The following is a 17,357-nucleotide window of genomic DNA, read 5'->3' on the forward strand; positions in this document are numbered from 1 at the left end:
GGAAGAGAATCCAGGGCATCCGCGGCGGCAGGGGAGACCCGGAGGGGAGCAGCGATCTGGGGTCCAGGCCGGGGCCCGCCGCCTGTCACAGCCCGGCCGCGGGGAGCAGCATGAAGTGTCTGGTCACGGGCAGCAACGTGAAGGGTGAGTTGGGGCCAGACGGCGGCTGGGGGCACGTGGGACGGCCCAAGGCGCCAGCAAACCAGTGTTTCTCCTCTCCTCCCCGCAGTGCTCGGCAAGGCCGTCCACTCTCTGTCCCGTATCGGGGACGAACTCTACCTGGAGCCCCTGGAAGACGGGGTGAGGAGCCACGGTATTGGGGGGGGGTGTGAGAGTCCCACAGGGAGCCCTAACCTGGGCTCGAGTCTCGCCCCCGTCAGATAGGATGCCGGTGGGCAGATTTGTCTGCTGAGTTAGTTTCCTCCCCTGTTGCTGGGACGTCACCTTGAGCCCTGTCATCTTCCCAGACCAGTGTGTGAATTGAGAGCATTTGCCCTCCCTGAAGTGCCCGGGGGCGGGTGGGGTCGGCGCTGAAGGCTGTGTAGGGCCCTTGCTGCAGGAGCGGTGCTGAGGGGCCCTCCGGGAAGGCTTCACGGAGAAGATACCCGCTGACTGGAAGGAGAGGGAGGGATTCAGCAGACGATGGTGGAAGTGGAGGACATTAGGGCAAGTGTGTGAGCAGAAGCCGGCCAGAGGGCTGGGCCTGACATTGCTGGTGACTGCATCCCTCTCCCTGCTTTTCCTGGCCCAGCTCTCCCTCCGGACCGTGAACTCCTCCCGCTCGGCCTATGCCTGCTTCCTCTTTGCCCCGCTCTTCTTCCAGCAGTACCAGGCGGCCACCCCTGGTCAGGACCCGCTGCGCTGTAAGATCCTGATGAAGGTGAGGCCCCTCCCTCAGCAGTGGCAGTGCACTCCCCCAGGAACCTCTACCACAGTGCGTTTGCTCTGAGGCACACAGTAGGTGCCAGCTGGGGAGAGAAATGTATGCAGGAGCAATCCAGTGCAAAATGCAGCACAGGGGCATAGTACGGACATCCACAGGGAGTAATGGGAGATATGGAGAGGCTAATTGATTCTGCCAGGGACCTGCAGAGAGTGGTGACATTCAGGTTGGTCCTTGAAAGGTAAGCAGGTCTTTCAAGGCATTCCAGACAAGGGGAACAGCATGAACGAAGGCCTGGAAGGGTGTAAATGTCTGTGTGTGGGGGAAGTCCTTTCCCGGTGTGACAGTGCTGAGCCCGTGGTGGGCCAGAGCCTAAGGGGACGTGAGAGCTGGCTGGTGGGGGCGCAGGCCTGGGCTGATGTGTTTCCATCGCCTAGTCGTTCCTCTCAGTCTTCCGCTCGCTGGCGATGCTGGAGAAGACCGTGGAGAAATGCTGCATCTCCCTGAATGGCAGGAGCAGCCGCCTGGTAGTTCAGCTGTACTGCAAATACGGTGAGCGAGCAGCTGGCTGGCCAGGTCGTCCTTGCGGCGTGGGGTGGAGGTTGGCGAGGCCCACTGAGACCCTGTCTGCCCATCCAGGGGTGAGGAAGACTCACAACCTGTCCTTCCAGGACTGCGAGTCCCTGCAGGCTGTCTTCGACCCAGCCGTGTGCCCCCACGTGCTCCGTGCCCCAGCAAGGTGAGCACGCCCCCTGGTTGCAAGCTGAGGCCTAGGTTTCTCTCTTCCTTCTTTGGGCCTCAACGGTCAGTTTAAGAAGGCACCTCCTCCATTTGCCCTACAGGGTTTCTGTGGACCTCAAGGAGTTCATCCAACCTGGTTTGCTTTCAGGTCCTTGCCTGGCTCTTTAAGGGCAGAGGCTGGAGTGAGGAGGGGCTGGGTGCTCCCTTGTTCCACGTTCCTCACTGTCTTCTGGAGTCTGTATTCTCTACCTCAAAGGTCTGACTTGGTTTTCTGACCACTCAGACCCATTCTGACTCCTCTGTCAGAGAACAGGTCTCTGGCCTGCCCTCGAGTCTTCTCTGGCCTGAACACCTTTGAAGGTCCCTTAATTTTTGTGGCTCAGGGACTCATGACCCTTCTCTGGCTTCGTCATCCTTCTGGGATGATCCCCATTCAAGGGCAGCCTCTCTTCTTCCTACCTGGCTGGGCTCTAGCCTTGAGGGGTCCCAGCAGGAGGCCAAGGAAGGAGGCTAGGCGGGGAAGTCATGGTCCAGGAGGGCTGTCTGAATAAGCAGCTGTAGAGATGGAGCTGTTTTGGGGAATCAGAGGGGCTGTGCAGGGTACCCAGGAGACTCCAGCAGATGCAAAGGTCCCTGGTGAAGACCAGAGCAGAGAGGAGTGGCTCCCCTCCCACTCGCCCACACGCTGGGTGCCACTTGCATCCAAGTAACCCAAGGTCTTGTGTTTCTTTTCTTTTTGTAGCCGCAGGACATGGTAACTTCAAGGTCCCTTTGGGTCCTGACTTTCTGTTTTTCTGAGTTCTGTTGAAACAGCACTGCCCAGGATCCCTTTGGGTAGAGAAAGAGGGAATCAATCTGTGGTCTGTATTTTGAGGATTTTTCTTTCTCTTTCTTCTTTGAAAAGAGCAGTTGTGTTGAGATCTATCCTGATGGGGCTTTTTCCGTAAACCTACATCGTTGGAAAAACAGTCAGACTTCTTTTATCTTAGGTATTGGCCTATCCCAGCGATCTGCACTGTTCTAGGGTGTGATGGCTTAGGAGTGAATATGATTTGAACCTAGTACATTTTTAGAGGGTGTCAAATTCAGGACCAGGCAGATCCACCTCCTGACCCTAAACATGGTCCTAAAGTAAATTGCTTGAGGAAATTGGATCCCAGAGATTACAGGTGGGGAATTCTGACGTGTGTCCATATTCCATTGGAGATCAAAGAAGCCCAACTAAGAGAATTGGGGGCTGACTCACATGACAGCTTATTTCTGAAAGGGCTATTTTATCTTGAAGATTATGAGCTTGGAGGAACTGAGGTGATTGGCAGTGGAAAGAATCAGAACATGTGAAATTCCTTAAAAGTTTATTGACTTAAATAGTTTTGTCTCTGTTACACATAATACAAAAAAAAAAAAAGCAAGTGTTTCTCTTTTTTTAAATTTATTTTATTTATTTTTGGCTGCGTTGGGTCTTTGCTGCTGCACGCGGGCTCTCTAGTTGCAGTGAGTGGAGGCTACTCTTCGTTGCAGTGTGTGGGCTTCTCATTGTGGGGGCTTCTCTTGTTGCGGAGCACGGGCTGTAGGCGCACGGGCTTCAGTAGTTGTGGCTCGCGGCCTCTAGAGCGCAGGCTCAGTAGTTGTGGCTCACGGGCTTAGTTGCTCCGCGGCATGTGGGATCTTCCCAGACCAGGGCTCGAACCCATGTCCCCCGCGTTGGCAGGCGGATTCTTAACCACTGCGCCACCAGGGAAGCCCCCGTTTCTCTTTTTCTTATGGACAATTTTAAATTCATATAAAAGCAGACGCCAGTTCCTGTCCCAAGTGTTTTGAGGCAAATTCCAGATGTTATTTCACCTGTAACTGTTTATCGGCGTGTGTCTTTACTAGACAAGGATCTGAGGGCTCTCTCTGAAGGCCGCATTTATGCAGACAGTGTGGGGATGGTCTCCCACCCCTGGGTGGCCAGGTGCCACCTGCCCGGTTTGGTTCAGCGCAAACAGCCCGTGCTTCCTGCTGTCTTCTGCGGGCTCTGCTCTTGTCTGCCCCGTCTCTTGCAAGTGGACTTCTCCCACGACAGCCTGGGAGCCTTGGACGGGGCAGGGACCGTGTCCCGCTCCTGTCCTCCCTGGGGGCATGCTAGGCCTGGCCTGGTTCCGTTTGGACATTGGTGTGTGTCACCGTCCCGCCTCAGGTCCTGAGAGCGAAGCCACTGGGTGGGGCTGAGTCTTGGGGTGATGCTGTGCCCTCCTCACAGGGTCCTGGGGGAGGCTGTTCTGCCCTTCCCCCCTGCGCTGGCCGAAGTGACGCTGGGGATTGGCCGTGGCCACAGGGTCATCCTGCGTAGCTACCAGGAGGAGGCAGGTGAGGGAGCCAGACATGGCCTGGGGCAGGGGGCAGAGATGGGCTGGGATGGGGCAGGGCCCAGGTTTCCTCCTGTTGCTGTCCCCACAGACAGCACCGTCAAAGCCATGGTGACCGAGATGAGCATCGGGGGGGAGGATTTCCAGCAGCTGCAGGCCCAAGAAGGGGTGGCCATCACTTTCTGCCTCAAGGAATTCCGGGTGAGGTTGCCCCCCACGCGCTCACCGCCCGTCTACCCGCTCCTCCCTGCCCCGCCCGGGGCCTCACTGCTCTGCCTCTCCCTCCCCAGGGGCTCCTGAGCTTCGCTGACTCAGCGAACTTGTCTCTCAGCATTTACTTCGATGGCCCGGGCAGGTAATTCCCAGCCTCAGGACAGGGAGGGGAGGGCTCTGGGATGCCAGGAGCCAAAGGGCCTTGACCTTGCCTGGACCCGTCACCTGCCCAGGCCAGCCATCTTTGCCATCAAGGACTCTCTGCTAGACGGCCACTTTGTCCTGGCCACGCTCTCAGAGCCGGACCCGCACCCCCAGGACCTACGTGCCCCGGAGCTCCAGCGGCCAGCGCCTCAGCTTCAGGCTCACAGGTGAGAGCGCTGCCCACCCACTCCTCCCCCTCCCCACCTCTGTGCACCCTGGGGAGCCTGCTGCTTCCAGCGTCTGCGCCTCCCCCTCCCCCCACTTCCTGTTGGGCCCCAGCCCCTGCAGCACTCACAGCGTCCAGCCCTGCAGGCTCAACCTTACCGGGCAGCTGTACTCAGAGACTCCCCCCACCCAGGGAAGTGTCCCCAGGGTCGGGCTGGCTTCCTTCTCTGGCTGAGGCCTCCCCTCCAAGCCTCCTCCCAGGCCAGAGGAGGGAAAGGGCTGCCGGGAAGCCGGGGGCTGCCTGGGACTGGGGAAGCCGGCGGCTGAAAGGGCAGGTGGGTTGGGGAGGTTGGGCCCAGTGTAGTTTAAGCAGAGGAAGTTTGGCCTGGCCCTCCGCCCAGCTTGTCCCTGGGCCCCAGTGCTCTCCAGTTCCTGTCCCCTGGGAAGGTGCAGGCTTGGGCCCCAGGTGGCCCAGCTTACAGGACTTGCTGCTCCCCTCCCCCAGCTGAGCTAAACCGGCCCCCAAGATGCCTCCCTCAGGCCTCTACCTCAACTCTGATGAAAGGATTCCAGGTCCACCCCCTCCAGGAAGCAGCCACTTAACCCCAGGCATCCTCTCCCCTCCCACCAAATCAGGAAGTAATAAAACCAAGAGGTCACCAACAGTCACAGGGCTTTTGCAGCCCCCCGCTGAGCCCTCCAAGGTGGGGCCCTGCCTCTGTTCCCCCTCTTCTCTCCCTGTCCTTGCTAACACCGTCTCTGCTTACAGCACACCCCACCTGGACGACTTTGCCCTTGACGACATTGACTCGTACATGATCGCCATGGAAACCACCGTGGGCAGTGAGGGCTCACGGACACTGCCCTCCACCTCCCTTTCACCTGGCCTCCAGCCCCCCTGTAGCCCTGGCTCCCACTCAGAGGAGGAAGATGACACCGAGCCCAGCACCGTGCCTGGGACTCCCCCACCCAAGAAGGTAGGGGCTGGCTGGAGACGGAGGCAGGGATGGGAGGCGGAGGGAGCAGCCTCCAGAGCTCACTCGGCTTCCTCTGTTTTCTCGCCAGTTCCGCTCGCTGTTCTTTGGCTCCATCCTGGCCCCTGCACACTCTCCCCAGGGCCCCAGCCCCGTGCTGGCTGAAGACAGTGAGGGGGAAGGCTGAGCCGAGAAGTCCTTGGAGGACTGGACCAGAGGAAGCCCCAGCCTCCCCATCTCCCAGCGCCAACCAGGGGCGGGGCCAGCTCTCCTCCAGGGTGGGTGGTAGAGGTGGGCTGTGCTGGAGCTCAGCTGGCTGGTCCTGCCGCCTCCCCCAGGCCCTGCTCGGCTATGTGTGACTGGCCTGGGTCCTGTCGTCTCCCTTCAGCCCCCAGTCCATCATGTCTGTTCCCAGTGTTGGTGCTGCGCTGCCACCTGCTGGGAGGTCCCTCACCTCTTAATCCCAACTGTGTGGCCAGGGTCGGGGGCCTGCCTTCTCTAAGCCCACCTCCCTAAGGAAAAACCACGGTGGGGCTGCTGGCCCCTACTGATTCACCTTCTCTGCCGATCAGGACCTGTCCCTCCCTCAAATCCTGGGTACACCTCGGGGATCCCCTGTGGCCGGTACACACTGTCTTGCTTGCTTTTCCAAAACTCTCTGGCCCTGGCTTGGAAATTCCAAGGGCCCCTGTGACCTGAGCATGTGGCTGGTGTTTCCCTGGCTGGGGCCCCATGCCCAGCAAGCCTCCCAAGTGGCCCTAGGCGGAAGGGTCGCCAGGCACGGCACTTGGGACAAGGGAGACAGACGCCATGGCGAGAATCCAGCTTTGACCTTTATTCGAGAGACCAGATGGGTCGCCCCAGGATCCGGCTGCCAGCCCTGAGGCCAAGCAAGGCTGGAGACCCACAATCTGGCCCTGCTCTGCCCTGAGCTGCAGCCTCAGCCCCAGGATCCTGCCTGCAGCCACTGCAGGTGCAGGTGGAAGGAGCCCTGGGGGTTTGGACGCTGCTATTGATTCATAAAAAAAAAGAAAAATACACCAAGGCTCCGTGTTCCCTGTGACAGGCGGCCCTAGGGGGCCAGCACGAACCCTCACAGCACGTGATTTCTGTACAATCCACCATCTGGGGCAGAGGGCGGGCACACGGAGGCTATTTCTTGGCTTTGGCGGAGTTGCGGGGTGGGGTGATGGGCCGGCCTCCAGGGTTCAGGCCGCTGAACTGCCCATATTTCCCCTTGTTCTTGTCGGCGGGCTTGAGGATCTAAAAGAGGCAAGCTGGTCAGGCTCATGGGGCTGAGCCATGGGCCCCCCGCCCCTTCCGTCCCCATCTCCAACCCCACCTGGAAGGAGCACATGAGCGTCTCGTCCACGCTCATCATGGCGCCTGCGTTGTCAAACTCGCCACAGTAGTTAGGAGCTGAGAAGAGTGTCACCAGCTGCCGCTTGGCAAAGAACTCATAGCCATCTTCTACCACCTGGACGGGGGTGGGGGCAGTTAGTCCAGCAGGTGTTGCTGCCCGTCCCCCGCTGCCACCCAGACCAGAGCTGCCAGCCCACCTGGTGTGCCCGGCAGATGAGATCCAGGTCGTGCTTGTGCAGGAACTTGGCCACGACCTCAGCTCCGAAGGTAAAGGAGACGCCACGGTCATTCTCGCCCCAGCCCTGCACGTCCTTGTCAGGGTCAGACCACAGCAGGTCACACAGCAGGCCCTGGTCTGGCACGTCTGTGGGCCGCATGATACGCCGGATCTGCTCCATGGACTGTAGGTCCGGGGACAGGCCTGGAGGGCACCGGGGGCAGGTCACTTCCTCAAGCCTCAAAACAAGGGCCCTCCCTCCTCCAGGAAGCCTTTGCCAATCAGCCTCTGTTCCCCCAACCCTCCGCCCTCTCCTGGATTCCTGGGAGCCTAGACAGGCAGAGCTCATCGCCTTCTGCCTCTTCAAGTCCCTGTCCCTTCAAGGAGCACAGCGCTCCCTGGAGAAAGACAAGCAAACTCCACGCAAGAAGCCGAGGCCACGACACGACAGTGAGTGCAGCCTAACGCTGGGGTGCGGGGGGACTTTGTGGAAGAAGTGATATCCAAACCAGGACTCCAGGGAGAGGTGTTCCAGGTGGCTGAGAACGTGTCCTCCAGCTAACACTTCTGTCCCAAATGCCCCAGGGATGTGGCCAGGCTCATCCTGCCCAAGCATTCCCTTGCCATGCGGCCCAGAGCCGCCCTCACCCCCGTGACAGCAGAAGATCTTTTCATCCACAATGGCAGCAATAGGCAGGCAGTTGAAGCAATCGGTGAAGGTTTTCCATAGTTTGATGTTGTAGCGTCTCTTGCCTGCCCAGAGGAAGGAGAGGGCTCACGAGAAGGCCTGTCTGCCCCACCCTCAGTGTGGGTCTCTGGGCCTTCCAGGGCACATTGTGTGTTGTTCAGACACAGCTGGGAGAAGAGAATGGAAGGCAAGAAGGGAACCCCCACCCTGCCCCGCCAACCCTCACCCCACTGCCTCGCAGGAGGAATTCTAAAGCAGCCGAGTCCACAGGAACCCCAGAGTTCCAGTTCTGGAACAACCTCAGGGTTGGCACCCACGCCCCTGCACATGAGCAGAGCCAGGCCAAGACCGGGTTTGGTCTCTCTCAGCTTCTGGCCAACAGAGCCCAGTCCAGACAGGCATCCTAAGTGCTTAAGTAGCGGATGCACTGGAGGGGAGTGCCGGCAGGCAAGGCCCTGCATTAGAATGCTGGCAGCCCTTCAGTCAGCAGCCATTCACCACGTCCCTCCTGAGCACCAGGACCCATGCCAGGAGGGCAGGGAGGAGAGACGTGAACTGGCCCGGCCCTGCCTTCACGGAGCTCAGTCTAGCAGGTGTTCGTCAGACACTGCTACCCCAGCCACCAGGTCAACACGAGGGTCGCACTGAATGGCCGGGAGAGCCCTTCAGGACCCGCTCAGCCCCAGATGCTCAGCCCACTCACACTCATCGTAGAAGCCGTAGATGCGGTTGATGCTGGCACACTCGTGGTTCCCACGGAGCAGGAAGAAGTTCTCGGGGTACTTGATCTTATAGGCCAGCAGCAAGCAGATGGTCTCCAAAGACTGCTTGCCCCTGTCCACGTAGTCCCCCAGAAACAGGTAGTTGCTCTCTGGAGGGAAGCCGCCGTACTCGAACAGCCGCAGAAGGTCGTAGTACTGGCCATGGATGTCGCCTGTGACCCAGAGAACCAGGTCAGCACTAGGTGCAGTCTAAACTTGAACCCAGGGCCAGGGTTGGGCTCAAGGGAGGAGAGATCCAGGGACTTTGGCTGGTGGGGGGGGTACCCACTTTCAGGAAGCAAAGGGGCCTGGGCAGGGGGCTCACCGCAGATCTTGAGGGGTGCCTCCAGCTCCAGAAGAATGGGCTGGCTCAGGAAAATCTCCCGGGATTTGAGGCACAGACCACGGATCTCGTTCTCTGTCAGCTGTACATTCTTTCCAGGCCGCGAGCCCTGCACTGGGAGTGGAATGAGGCATCAGGACCCTCAGGCAAGAAGAGGGTGGGTGACATGGGTGGCCCCATAGGCACTTCTGGGGAGGCGCCTGGGCCTCCCGGGCCCCGCCTCGCCCAGGGGCAGCTGCTGCTGCTGAGCCTCCTGGGACCCCCGCCTCAAGCCTCAAGGGACGAGACCCCCAGCTACCCTCAAGACACTCGAGAGGGGACTGCTGTGCGCGGAGGCCTGCCAAAACCTCAGAACACGGGACCCCTTGCTTGGGGGGGGCTAGGCTTCTCGGATTTCTCTCTCACCCCAAGAGCCCTGGCCAACCCGTGCGCCCCCCCGCCCTGCTCTGGCAAGGGGAGCAACCCCAGACCTCCCAGGCGCGCCGCGATTGGGAAGGGGGGGCACCTGCGGCCACGGGACCTCGCGGCCCGTCCCCGCCCAGTCTAAGCTGGCCCTGGGAGGGGCAAGTCCACCCGCGCGCCACTTCCGGGCCGGGCAGGGGACCAGGGCGCGGCCGGCGCCCACCTCCCCTGCCCCGGCCAACCTTCCAGCAGGCGCCCGATGATAGAGTCCAGGTTGAGCTTCTCGCTGTCGGACATGGCGGCGCCGCCGCTCTGGCCCCAGCAGCTCCGGGCCCGCTCCTGCCTCCCGCCCTCCCGCTGCCTCCTTCCGGCCTCGCGCTTCTTCCGCCCGCCCCGGCTCGCCGCCCCGCCTCCTAGGCCGCCCGCCCCGCCTCCTAGGCCGCCCGCCCCGCCCCGCCCCGCCCGCTGCCCCAGCGCTCTAGCGCCTCCGCCGGACGCCGGGCGCAGGGGTCGCGGCAGCCCGGGAGGCGGGGCCTCGGTCAGGGGGCGGGACTTGGACTGACTCGTGTGTCTGGGGCGGAGCCTGCTCGGTGGGCGGGGCTTCATGGGGTGAGGTCAAGCCTAGCTCCGCCCTTGAGGAGTTACCCTCCGCTGTAAGGAGGAGGTGCGGTCGGAAGTACTGTGGAAGTTGTTTTTCTCTTTCAGGGGCTGAGCAGTCCTTCCCACTTCTGTCCTGGTCGGGAAGGTGGTGTGACCTCATCGGTTACTCACTGGGTCTCCCCAAACAGTTCAGATTAAGCCCTTGAAGTGCAGGAAAGGAAACTGAGGCTCAGAGATAGTAAGAGCCTCAAATTCACAGAGGACCTCTACCTCCTGAGTCTGGGGCCCTCGGGCGACTGGCTAGGTAGATCCAGACACCTGTTGCTGAACTCCGAGCTCATTTTGGTCCACACTGCCTGTGGTGCATGCTAAATTATTATTTTTTGTAATGTCTCATCCTTGCCTTTTGAGTAGCATAGTAATGCTACATTGTGTGCATATTGAAAGTATTACTTTGTAAAGAGCAAACACTAAATACACCATGATACTCCTTGGACCCTGAATCGAGTGTTTTACGTGCCAGTGACCTCAAATCTGGAGGCAGCCTGCCCTCTCTACCTCTGGCAGGCCCTGGCCGCATCACACCCAGCACAGGAACCCAAGCCTGCACCCACCCAGCCCACCGGGATGGTGGGAGGAGCCCATGGCCCAGGGCCACTGGGGCAGGCCGGAAGAGCCCGGGACAGGAAGGGGTAACTACCCCCCCCCCCCCGCCACGCACTTAGGAGGGGCCCCCCGGCTGGTTGCCGAAGCTGTGGCTGAGGAGGAAGTGAGAGGAGGAGGTGAGGTGCAGCAAGGAGGTAAGCTGGGCTGCAGGGGATAGGGGCCTGGCCTTTCTGCCACTTCTGGGCCCATGCTCCACCCCCACCCCACAAGAGAAGAGGGGACAGAAGGGGCTTGGAGAGATACCCTGAAATCTGCTCCCTCTGACCACGCAGTCAGGTCCTGGGGCTGGGGCCTGGCTGGATAGGAGCCCAGGCACCAGGCTGGCTAGGAGCTGCCTCTCACATTGGCTTTCCCCACATCTTGCAGCCTGTGGCATCAGGGGTCTGCGGCACTATGGCCCAGGCCCTGGGGGAGGACCTGGTGCAGCCTGGTGAGCTGCAGGATGACTCCAGCTCTTTGGGGTCTGACTCAGAGCTGAGTGGGCCCGGCCCATATCGCCAGGCTGACCGCTATGGCTTCATTGGAGGCAGCTCAGCAGAGCCAGGGTAAGTAGGGAAGGGATGGGGTGGGGCGGTGGGGTGCTGGGAATAAGGGTGGGAGCTGAGGGCTGAATTCTAGGGTGAGGTCCAACCTCGAGGGTCCTGGGAGGGTCTGGGGACTCAGCCAGTATCATCCCTTCTCGGGTTCCAGATGGAATTCTAAGGTTAGCAGGGCTGCGGGGGGTGGTCCCTGTATGTCTCTTTTACTCCCAGTCTCTGAGGGTTTCCACCCACCTCTGGGGCCAAACATTCTGCCCCTTTTAATCTGGCCCAGGAATCCCAGATCCAGATCACAGAACCCACACTTCTTCCCCCACCAATCCTCTCCATTCCCAATGCACAGACAGGAAGACAAGTCCAGAGACAGATAGGAAGGTCACACAGCAGATCAGAGACAGAATCAGACTCAAACTCACAACTCCTGGCTTCTAGTCCAGGACTCTGTCTACCCAGCTTCCCCGATGACTTGTCTGTGTCCCTATCCTGGGGGACAATCAACAAGCCCCTCCCTCAACACACACCTACACACCCCCTTCAGTCTCTCCTGCTTCCACCCACATCGGAGCCACATCCTTTCCTGTCCCCATGACAACCACTGGCAACTCCTGGGTGACAGGTCACCACCCCGCCCCAGAGACTCCCAGAGATCTCCAGGGCCAGGAGTTAGGCTCACCCAGGTAGCATGAAGGGTGGCGGACGCGGGCTCTGGGTAACAGCTGCCCAGCGCCTGGATGCCTGTGCCATGTGTCCCCAGGCCAGGTCACCCTCCTGCAGACCTTATCCGCCAGCGGGAGATGAAGTGGGTGGAGATGACCTCACACTGGGAGAAAACCATGTCTCGGCGGTACAAGAAGGTAAGGGGGAGAGTGGTCCCACCCAGGCCTCCGTGGCTCAGCCCCCTTTGCCTCGGCCCATGCCCTGGCAAAATTCACCCCTCCCGTGTCCCAGTACCTCCTGCCTTTTCTCCCTGCTACCCAAAGTGGCTCTTGCCTGATGACAGGTTGTGCTTGGGGCCTGCCGACAGGAGCAGGGGAAGCTGGCGTGGCTGGCCTAACGGGGTCCCTTGGCCTCACCCACAGGTAAAGATGCAGTGCCGGAAAGGCATCCCCTCGGCCCTGCGGGCCCGGTGCTGGCCCCTGTTGTGCGGGGCCCATGTGTGTCAGAAGAACAGCCGTGGCACTTATCAGGTGAGGGAACTGGCAGGGGTCCCACCTCCCCTCCCCTGGCCCTTCACCACTCTGGGCCTTCACATCCACCTTTTTGTCCACACACAGGAGCTGGCTGAGGCCCCTGGGGACCCACAGTGGATGGAGACCATCGGCAGGGACCTGCACCGCCAGTTCCCTCTCCATGAGATGTTTGTGTCACCCCAGGGTCACGGGTATGAGGCCAGTGATGCCCAGGGACCCCCAGCCCCACAACCCCCAGGTGCTTTGGCCTAGTGCCGCCCCGCCCCGGCTTTATATCTTTGCATCTCAGAGGACCCATCAAGGCCCTCGGGGGGCTGAGGCCTGGGCAAGGGCCGCCAGAGGGTGGGGAAGGGAAGCCCGGAGGACCGGCCCCTAATGGGGTCTTCTGGCACAGGCAGCAGGGGCTCCTCCAGGTACTCAAGGCCTACACCCTGTATCGGCCGGAACAGGGCTACTGCCAGGCCCAAGGCCCTGTGGCTGCCGTGCTGCTCATGTATCTGCCCCCAGAGGTGAGTGCCCTCAACCCTGCTACGGGGACCCAAGACCCTGACCCCCTAACCCCAGTGATCCATGACCCCCAACGCTGGTGACCTAGGGACCTAGTAATCCTGTGCCCTGGACCCATGACCCCTCCATCCCCAGGAACTCTGGCCTCAGGGACCTGGGATCCTTGACTCCTACCCAAACCTGTCCTAGTGAGTGACCCAGGGCCTCATGACCACCAATCTCAGCGACCTTCAAACCCAACGACCTTGACTGCAGGAACATGGAGCCCTGAGCCCTGACCTTTGCCCCAATGATCTAGGAGTCTGGATGTTATTACCTTGACCTCATGACTTCTGATTCTGAACCCTGTGACCATGATTCCTGACCCCAGTGACCCCAAGAACCCAAGACTTGAACTTTGGGACCCTCCCTAGCCTTGACCAGTGAGCCCCTACCCTGTGACCCTCAAATTCAACCCCCTGAGCCCTGTGACTTCCAACTCCCTACACCCCTTGGTAGGCTTCTATCTGGGCAACGGGAAGCTTTTTGGTAAGACCTGCCCCTCCCCACCAGCCCCAGCACTGAGTCCAGGCTCCTGGCTCCAGAGTCACCCCAGATGGTGTCCGAACCCTCCCCTGCGCCCCTTTCCCCCGCCCTGCGGTCCCCTCCGTGGTGCCCTCTGCGGTGGGCACTCAAGGCCTGTGCCCGCCCCCAGGAGGCCTTCTGGTGCCTGGTACAGATCTGCGAGGTTTACCTCCCTGGCTACTACGGGCCCCATATGGTGAGAGGCTGGGATGGGGCCAGAGGGCACAGGGGGAGGGGCTGGGCGGGGGGGTGGGGAGGGGCCTGGGGACTGGGTGGGGACCTGGGGACCGGGTGTGGAGGTGCTGATGGATGTGGCCACAGGAGGCTGTACGGCTGGACGCCGAGGTGTTCACGGCCCTGCTGCGGCGGCTGCTCCCGCGTGTGCACAAGCACCTGCAGCAGGTGGGCGTCGGGCCCCTGCTCTACCTGCCCGAGTGGTTCCTGTGCCTCTTCGCCCGCTCCTTGCCCTTCCCCACGGTGCTGCGTGTCTGGGACGCTTTCCTTAGCGAGGGTGAGTGGGTGGCTGGCCAGGTGGGCGGGGGCAGGCGTGGGAACTGGGGCCGGGAGCCTCGGGTGCCTGGTGTGCAGAGGGGATGAGGGTGCCAGCTCTGCTCTGCCCCACCGCCACTGCCAGTCCTGGCCTGGGGTCTGGGTGCTGGGGTGTGCTGAGGGTGACAGCGCCCTGTGGCTCTGGGGAAACGGCCCAGCCCTTGGCCACGGATCACCAATGCAATGAATGATAGCCCTCACCCCCAGCAGTGAGACCACCACAGGGAGGGCACCATCTCCTTGGGGGAGGGCTGGAGTCGGGGGGCGCTTCCGCAAGGTAGATAGGGCAGGAGCTGCAGAGATCACAGCAGTGAGACAGCTCAGGGACTGGGCGCAGTGGGGGCATGGCCGATGGAGCCCCACGGGCCCTTGGTGAGCGCTCTCGGAGGCCAGCGCTGCTCTGGAAGCCAGGGCCACTTGAATGAGTGAGACCTACATTCTGGTGGAAGCCAGGGCCACTTGAGTGAGTGAGACCTACATTCTGGTGGAGGTGGGGATGGGAGGTGACGGTACCAAATTAACAAGATATTTATAGATTGTCATAAGTTCTGTGAAGAAAATAAAACAAAGGATGTGCCAAAGTGTAGGGGGGCGGCAGGAGGAGAGTGCCGTTTAAAGGTGCTCGCGGCTGCTCTGTGGAAGAGGCAAACTTGAACGGCCAGTGTGGAGGCGGAGAGGCCAGGTTACAGACGACTGACTTGGGGGTGCGGACGTGGGAGAGGTGCCAGGCCAAGAGCAGGGTGGTTGGACCAAAAAAATGGTAGAAATCAATCAGTACATCTATTGAGCACCTGCTGTATGCCCAGTTGGCTTCAGGCTGGCTTAGAGCTCTGGCCACGGGTGTCCAAGTCGCCATCTACATGTCCTCCCCTGCAGACTCAGACCTCGAGGGCGGGGCAGGGCAGGGTCCCCCGTCAGGGTGGCTGAGCTACCCTTGCTCTCTGCCTCAGGCTCCCTTTCATAACGGTGACGCCGTTAGTAGTCACTGCTGTCCCTTTACAAGTCACAGTTGTCACCAGACCTCACTGGTCCCCTGACTGCTGTTCTCAGCAGACCCGAGGCTACCAGGAAGGAATTCTGAGGCTCCAGGAACAGGCCCAAGGTCACACCCATGTGCGTGTGTGCGTGTTTATGTGCATGTGTGTCCTATGCTCTTGGCTTAGAGGTGAGGAGTTCTGGCTAGAATCTTTCTAGAACCAGAAGGTCACAGGTCTGAGCTGGAAAGGCCTTCACGTCACCACCCAGCCCTTCCTTGGAGGGACGAGGAACTGAGGCCCAGAATGAGAAGGCTTGGCGTGAGGCGTTCAGTAGCCCCTGGCTCCTGGCAGGCTGCTCTGCCCAGAAGTGTCTGTGGCCGCTGAGACATGCTGGCCAGTGCTCTCAGATTGCCACCCTGCTCTCAGTCATTGGCTCCCAGCAGCAGAGCTGCAGGAGGGTGGAAGGAGTCTGGCTGAGGGCAGGTTCAGGTGTAGACTGAGGAAGCCCAGGGCTGGCCCCCCAACTGAGTGAGCCCCCGGCCTGCAGGTGTGAAGGTGCTGTTCCGTGTGGGGCTGACACTGGTACGCTTGGCACTGGGCACCACTGAGCAGCGCCTGGCCTGCCCGGGGCTCCTGGAGACACTCGGCGCCCTTCGAGCCATCCCGCCCACCCAGCTGCAGGAGGAGGTCTTCATGCCCCAGGTGGGTGCCCCTTGCCCGCCCTCTGCAATGGCCCAGCCCCCCTGCACAGTTGCGGAAACTGAGTCCCAGAGGGGGAAGTCAGAGTAAGAACCGGGGCTCAGTTCTTGTCCTCTGAGCAGCAGAGAATGTGGAAACCCCAGGCCCCAAGTGGCTTTCTGTGGCTCCTTTAGTCTCTTTGTCTGTCAGCCCCTCAGCCCTCAGCCACTTCCTGCGGCTGTGTCCTGCCCGCCCCGCAGGGATCTCATCGCTTCCTGCCCTCCCCCAGGCCAGGCAGATTCAGTATCAACTGTTCCCCATAGGTGCACAGCGTGGCCCTGTCCGAACAGGACTTGCAGCGGGAGATCAAGACCCAGCTGGCCCAGCTGCCCGCATCGGCATCTGGGCCACCCCCGAGGCCGCAGGCCCGCCTGCCTGGGGCCCAAGCCATCTTTGAGGCCCAGCAGCTGGCAGGAACCCGGGGAGCCACCAGGCCTGAGGTGCCCCGCATCGTGGTGCAGCCCCCGGAGGAGCCCAGGCCGCCACGGCGCAAGCCCCAGACCCGAGGCAAGACTTTCCATGGGCTGCTGACTCGGTCCAGGGCCCCCCGTATCGAGAGCCCCACCAGGTCCCATCGAGGCTCCACCTCCTCTCTGGACACCCGATTCTGAAGGTCCCACTTCTGAGGGTACCAGAGACTCAGGGTCCCCCAACCCCAACTGCCTGAATGGTGGATGCCAGCCTCAAAGTAGGCCCCGCACTTTACAGCCGGGATGGATGCCTCAGCTTTCCCGTGGACTGTGTCAGGCTTGAGGATGAAGGAAGGTCAGAGAGTGAGGTTTTGGGGACCCAGGCCCATCATCCGCCCATGGAGCTGCCCTGGTGCCTGGGCCCCTGCAAGCATCAAGCTGGCGCTGAAGGAGGGTGAGGTTAGGGGCACGGGCTGGGCTCAGGGGACCCCAAGGCTCCTGGGGAGGCCTGGAATAAAGTCTGAGCAGAAGCCCGTATGCAGTCAGATGGAATGCCTTCCAGCCTCAACCCTGGACCAGCTGCTCCTTCCCCTCCGGCCCTCACTCCCCTCACAGCCCCGCCCCTCCTAGTCCAGCCCTGGCTCCTCAGGGCACACTGAGGCTTCCCATTGGCTGCTGGAAGGTGTTTACCAGCAACAGGAGCCAATGGTAAGCTGCAGTGCCCAGCCTCTTGGGGTCAGGTAAGGCCTCTGTACCTGGGGGAAGAGGGCTCCCCAAGTGGATGCTGGGCCCAGAAGTGGGACTCTATCCCCTCTTCTGCTCCCTCTCCCTGCTGGTTCAGGATCCCCCCCCAGGGGTGTGGGCACTCTAAGCCAAGTCCGCCCCCGACCCATGGTCCTGGTCCCGTCCTCAGAGAGAGCCAGCTGAGAACAAAGGCCTAGTGTGCCTGGACAAAGGAGAAAGGGCCCGCCAGCCCTTGCCCCCTGCCTAAGCCCCAGCCGCACCCCCTGGGGACTGCCACCGTGGAAACCCCTCCCACACTTGCTAATTGCCCCCGTGGGTGCCTGAGGTGCCTGGGACAGGAGCCATCGCCAGGACAACGGGGGCTGGTTCTGACGTAGGCTTATGTTCCCGCAGGGCCCATTCCCGGTGCCCTGCCTCCCTGCTTCCTTGGGTGCCCTCCCGTGAAGGGGGGAGGGGGAGGGGGGGTACCCGGAGAAAGTGTCTGCAGTCCCGCTTAAATGGTGGAGTGGTTTTTGTTTTTTTTTTTTTGCATTTATAATATTCTCTTAAGAGTTTAATATAAACTAGTG

General features: G+C 61.0%; 3 protein-coding genes across 4 annotated transcripts; 2 read left to right on the forward strand and 1 right to left on the reverse strand.

Annotated features, from left to right (window-relative positions):
• RAD9A (RAD9 checkpoint clamp component A) lies at positions 1-6,157 on the forward strand. Of its 2 annotated transcripts, XM_068556759.1 has the most exons (11): positions 1-144; positions 230-300; positions 752-880; positions 1,321-1,435; positions 1,523-1,622; positions 3,870-3,976; positions 4,067-4,176; positions 4,266-4,330; positions 4,422-4,559; positions 5,327-5,534; positions 5,623-6,157. In XM_068556759.1, exons 1-11 carry the CDS (start codon positions 111-113, stop codon positions 5,716-5,718), a joined length of 1,173 nt encoding a protein of 390 aa, XP_068412860.1. In that variant the 5' UTR covers positions 1-110; the 3' UTR covers positions 5,719-6,157. The 2 variants fall into 2 exon arrangements, with proteins under 2 accessions (XP_068412860.1, XP_068412859.1); XM_068556758.1 differs by having other exon boundaries at positions 3,870-4,176.
• A 189-nt stretch (positions 6,158-6,346) lies between these two features.
• PPP1CA (protein phosphatase 1 catalytic subunit alpha) lies at positions 6,347-9,688 on the reverse strand. Its single transcript, XM_068556760.1, has 7 exons — positions 9,547-9,688; positions 8,885-9,016; positions 8,502-8,732; positions 7,759-7,863; positions 7,091-7,314; positions 6,874-7,008; positions 6,347-6,794 (listed from the first exon to the last, which is right to left on the reverse strand). Exons 1-7 carry the CDS (start codon positions 9,599-9,601, stop codon positions 6,684-6,686), a joined length of 993 nt encoding a protein of 330 aa, XP_068412861.1. The 5' UTR covers positions 9,602-9,688; the 3' UTR covers positions 6,347-6,683.
• A 737-nt stretch (positions 9,689-10,425) lies between these two features.
• Positions 10,426-16,541, forward strand: TBC1D10C (TBC1 domain family member 10C). Its single transcript, XM_068555291.1, has 10 exons — positions 10,426-10,704; positions 10,937-11,115; positions 11,864-11,963; positions 12,189-12,296; positions 12,384-12,490; positions 12,694-12,808; positions 13,501-13,566; positions 13,692-13,881; positions 15,444-15,598; positions 15,898-16,541. Exons 2-10 carry the CDS (start codon positions 10,964-10,966, stop codon positions 16,243-16,245), a joined length of 1,341 nt encoding a protein of 446 aa, XP_068411392.1. The 5' UTR covers positions 10,426-10,704; positions 10,937-10,963; the 3' UTR covers positions 16,246-16,541.
• Positions 16,542-17,357: the final 816 nt, after the last annotated feature.

Source organism: Eschrichtius robustus, chromosome 11 (assembly GCF_028021215.1).
Source record: "Eschrichtius robustus isolate mEscRob2 chromosome 11, mEscRob2.pri, whole genome shotgun sequence".
Classification (NCBI taxonomy): Eukaryota; Metazoa; Chordata; class Mammalia; order Artiodactyla; family Eschrichtiidae; genus Eschrichtius; species Eschrichtius robustus.

Excerpts from the sequence above, each read along its gene's own strand:
- RAD9A (XM_068556758.1), top strand. The coding sequence starts at position 111 with ATGAAGTGTCTGGTCACGGGCAGCAACGTGAAGG. Across the intron at positions 145-229 it reads CACGGGCAGCAACGTGAAGG|TGCTCGGCAAGGCCGTCCAC; the intron begins GTGAGTTGGGGC and ends TCCTCCCCGCAG. Across the intron at positions 4,560-5,326 it reads CCTCAGCTTCAGGCTCACAG|CACACCCCACCTGGACGACT; the intron begins GTGAGAGCGCTG and ends CTCTGCTTACAG.
- PPP1CA (XM_068556760.1), bottom strand. The coding sequence starts at position 9,601 with ATGTCCGACAGCGAGAAGCTCAACCTGGACTCTATCATCGGGCGCCTG. Across the intron at positions 8,733-8,884 it reads GGCACCCCTCAAGATCTGCG|GCGACATCCATGGCCAGTAC; the intron begins GTGAGCCCCCTG and ends TCTGGGTCACAG. Across the intron at positions 7,315-7,758 it reads GATCTTCTGCTGTCACGGGG|GCCTGTCCCCGGACCTACAG; the intron begins GTGAGGGCGGCT and ends GGTGCCCTCCAG.
- TBC1D10C (XM_068555291.1), top strand. The coding sequence starts at position 10,964 with ATGGCCCAGGCCCTGGGGGAGGACCTGGTGCAGCCTGGTGAGCTGCAG. Across the intron at positions 12,491-12,693 it reads GTGTCACCCCAGGGTCACGG|GCAGCAGGGGCTCCTCCAGG; the intron begins GTATGAGGCCAG and ends CTTCTGGCACAG. Across the intron at positions 13,567-13,691 it reads GCTACTACGGGCCCCATATG|GAGGCTGTACGGCTGGACGC; the intron begins GTGAGAGGCTGG and ends ATGTGGCCACAG.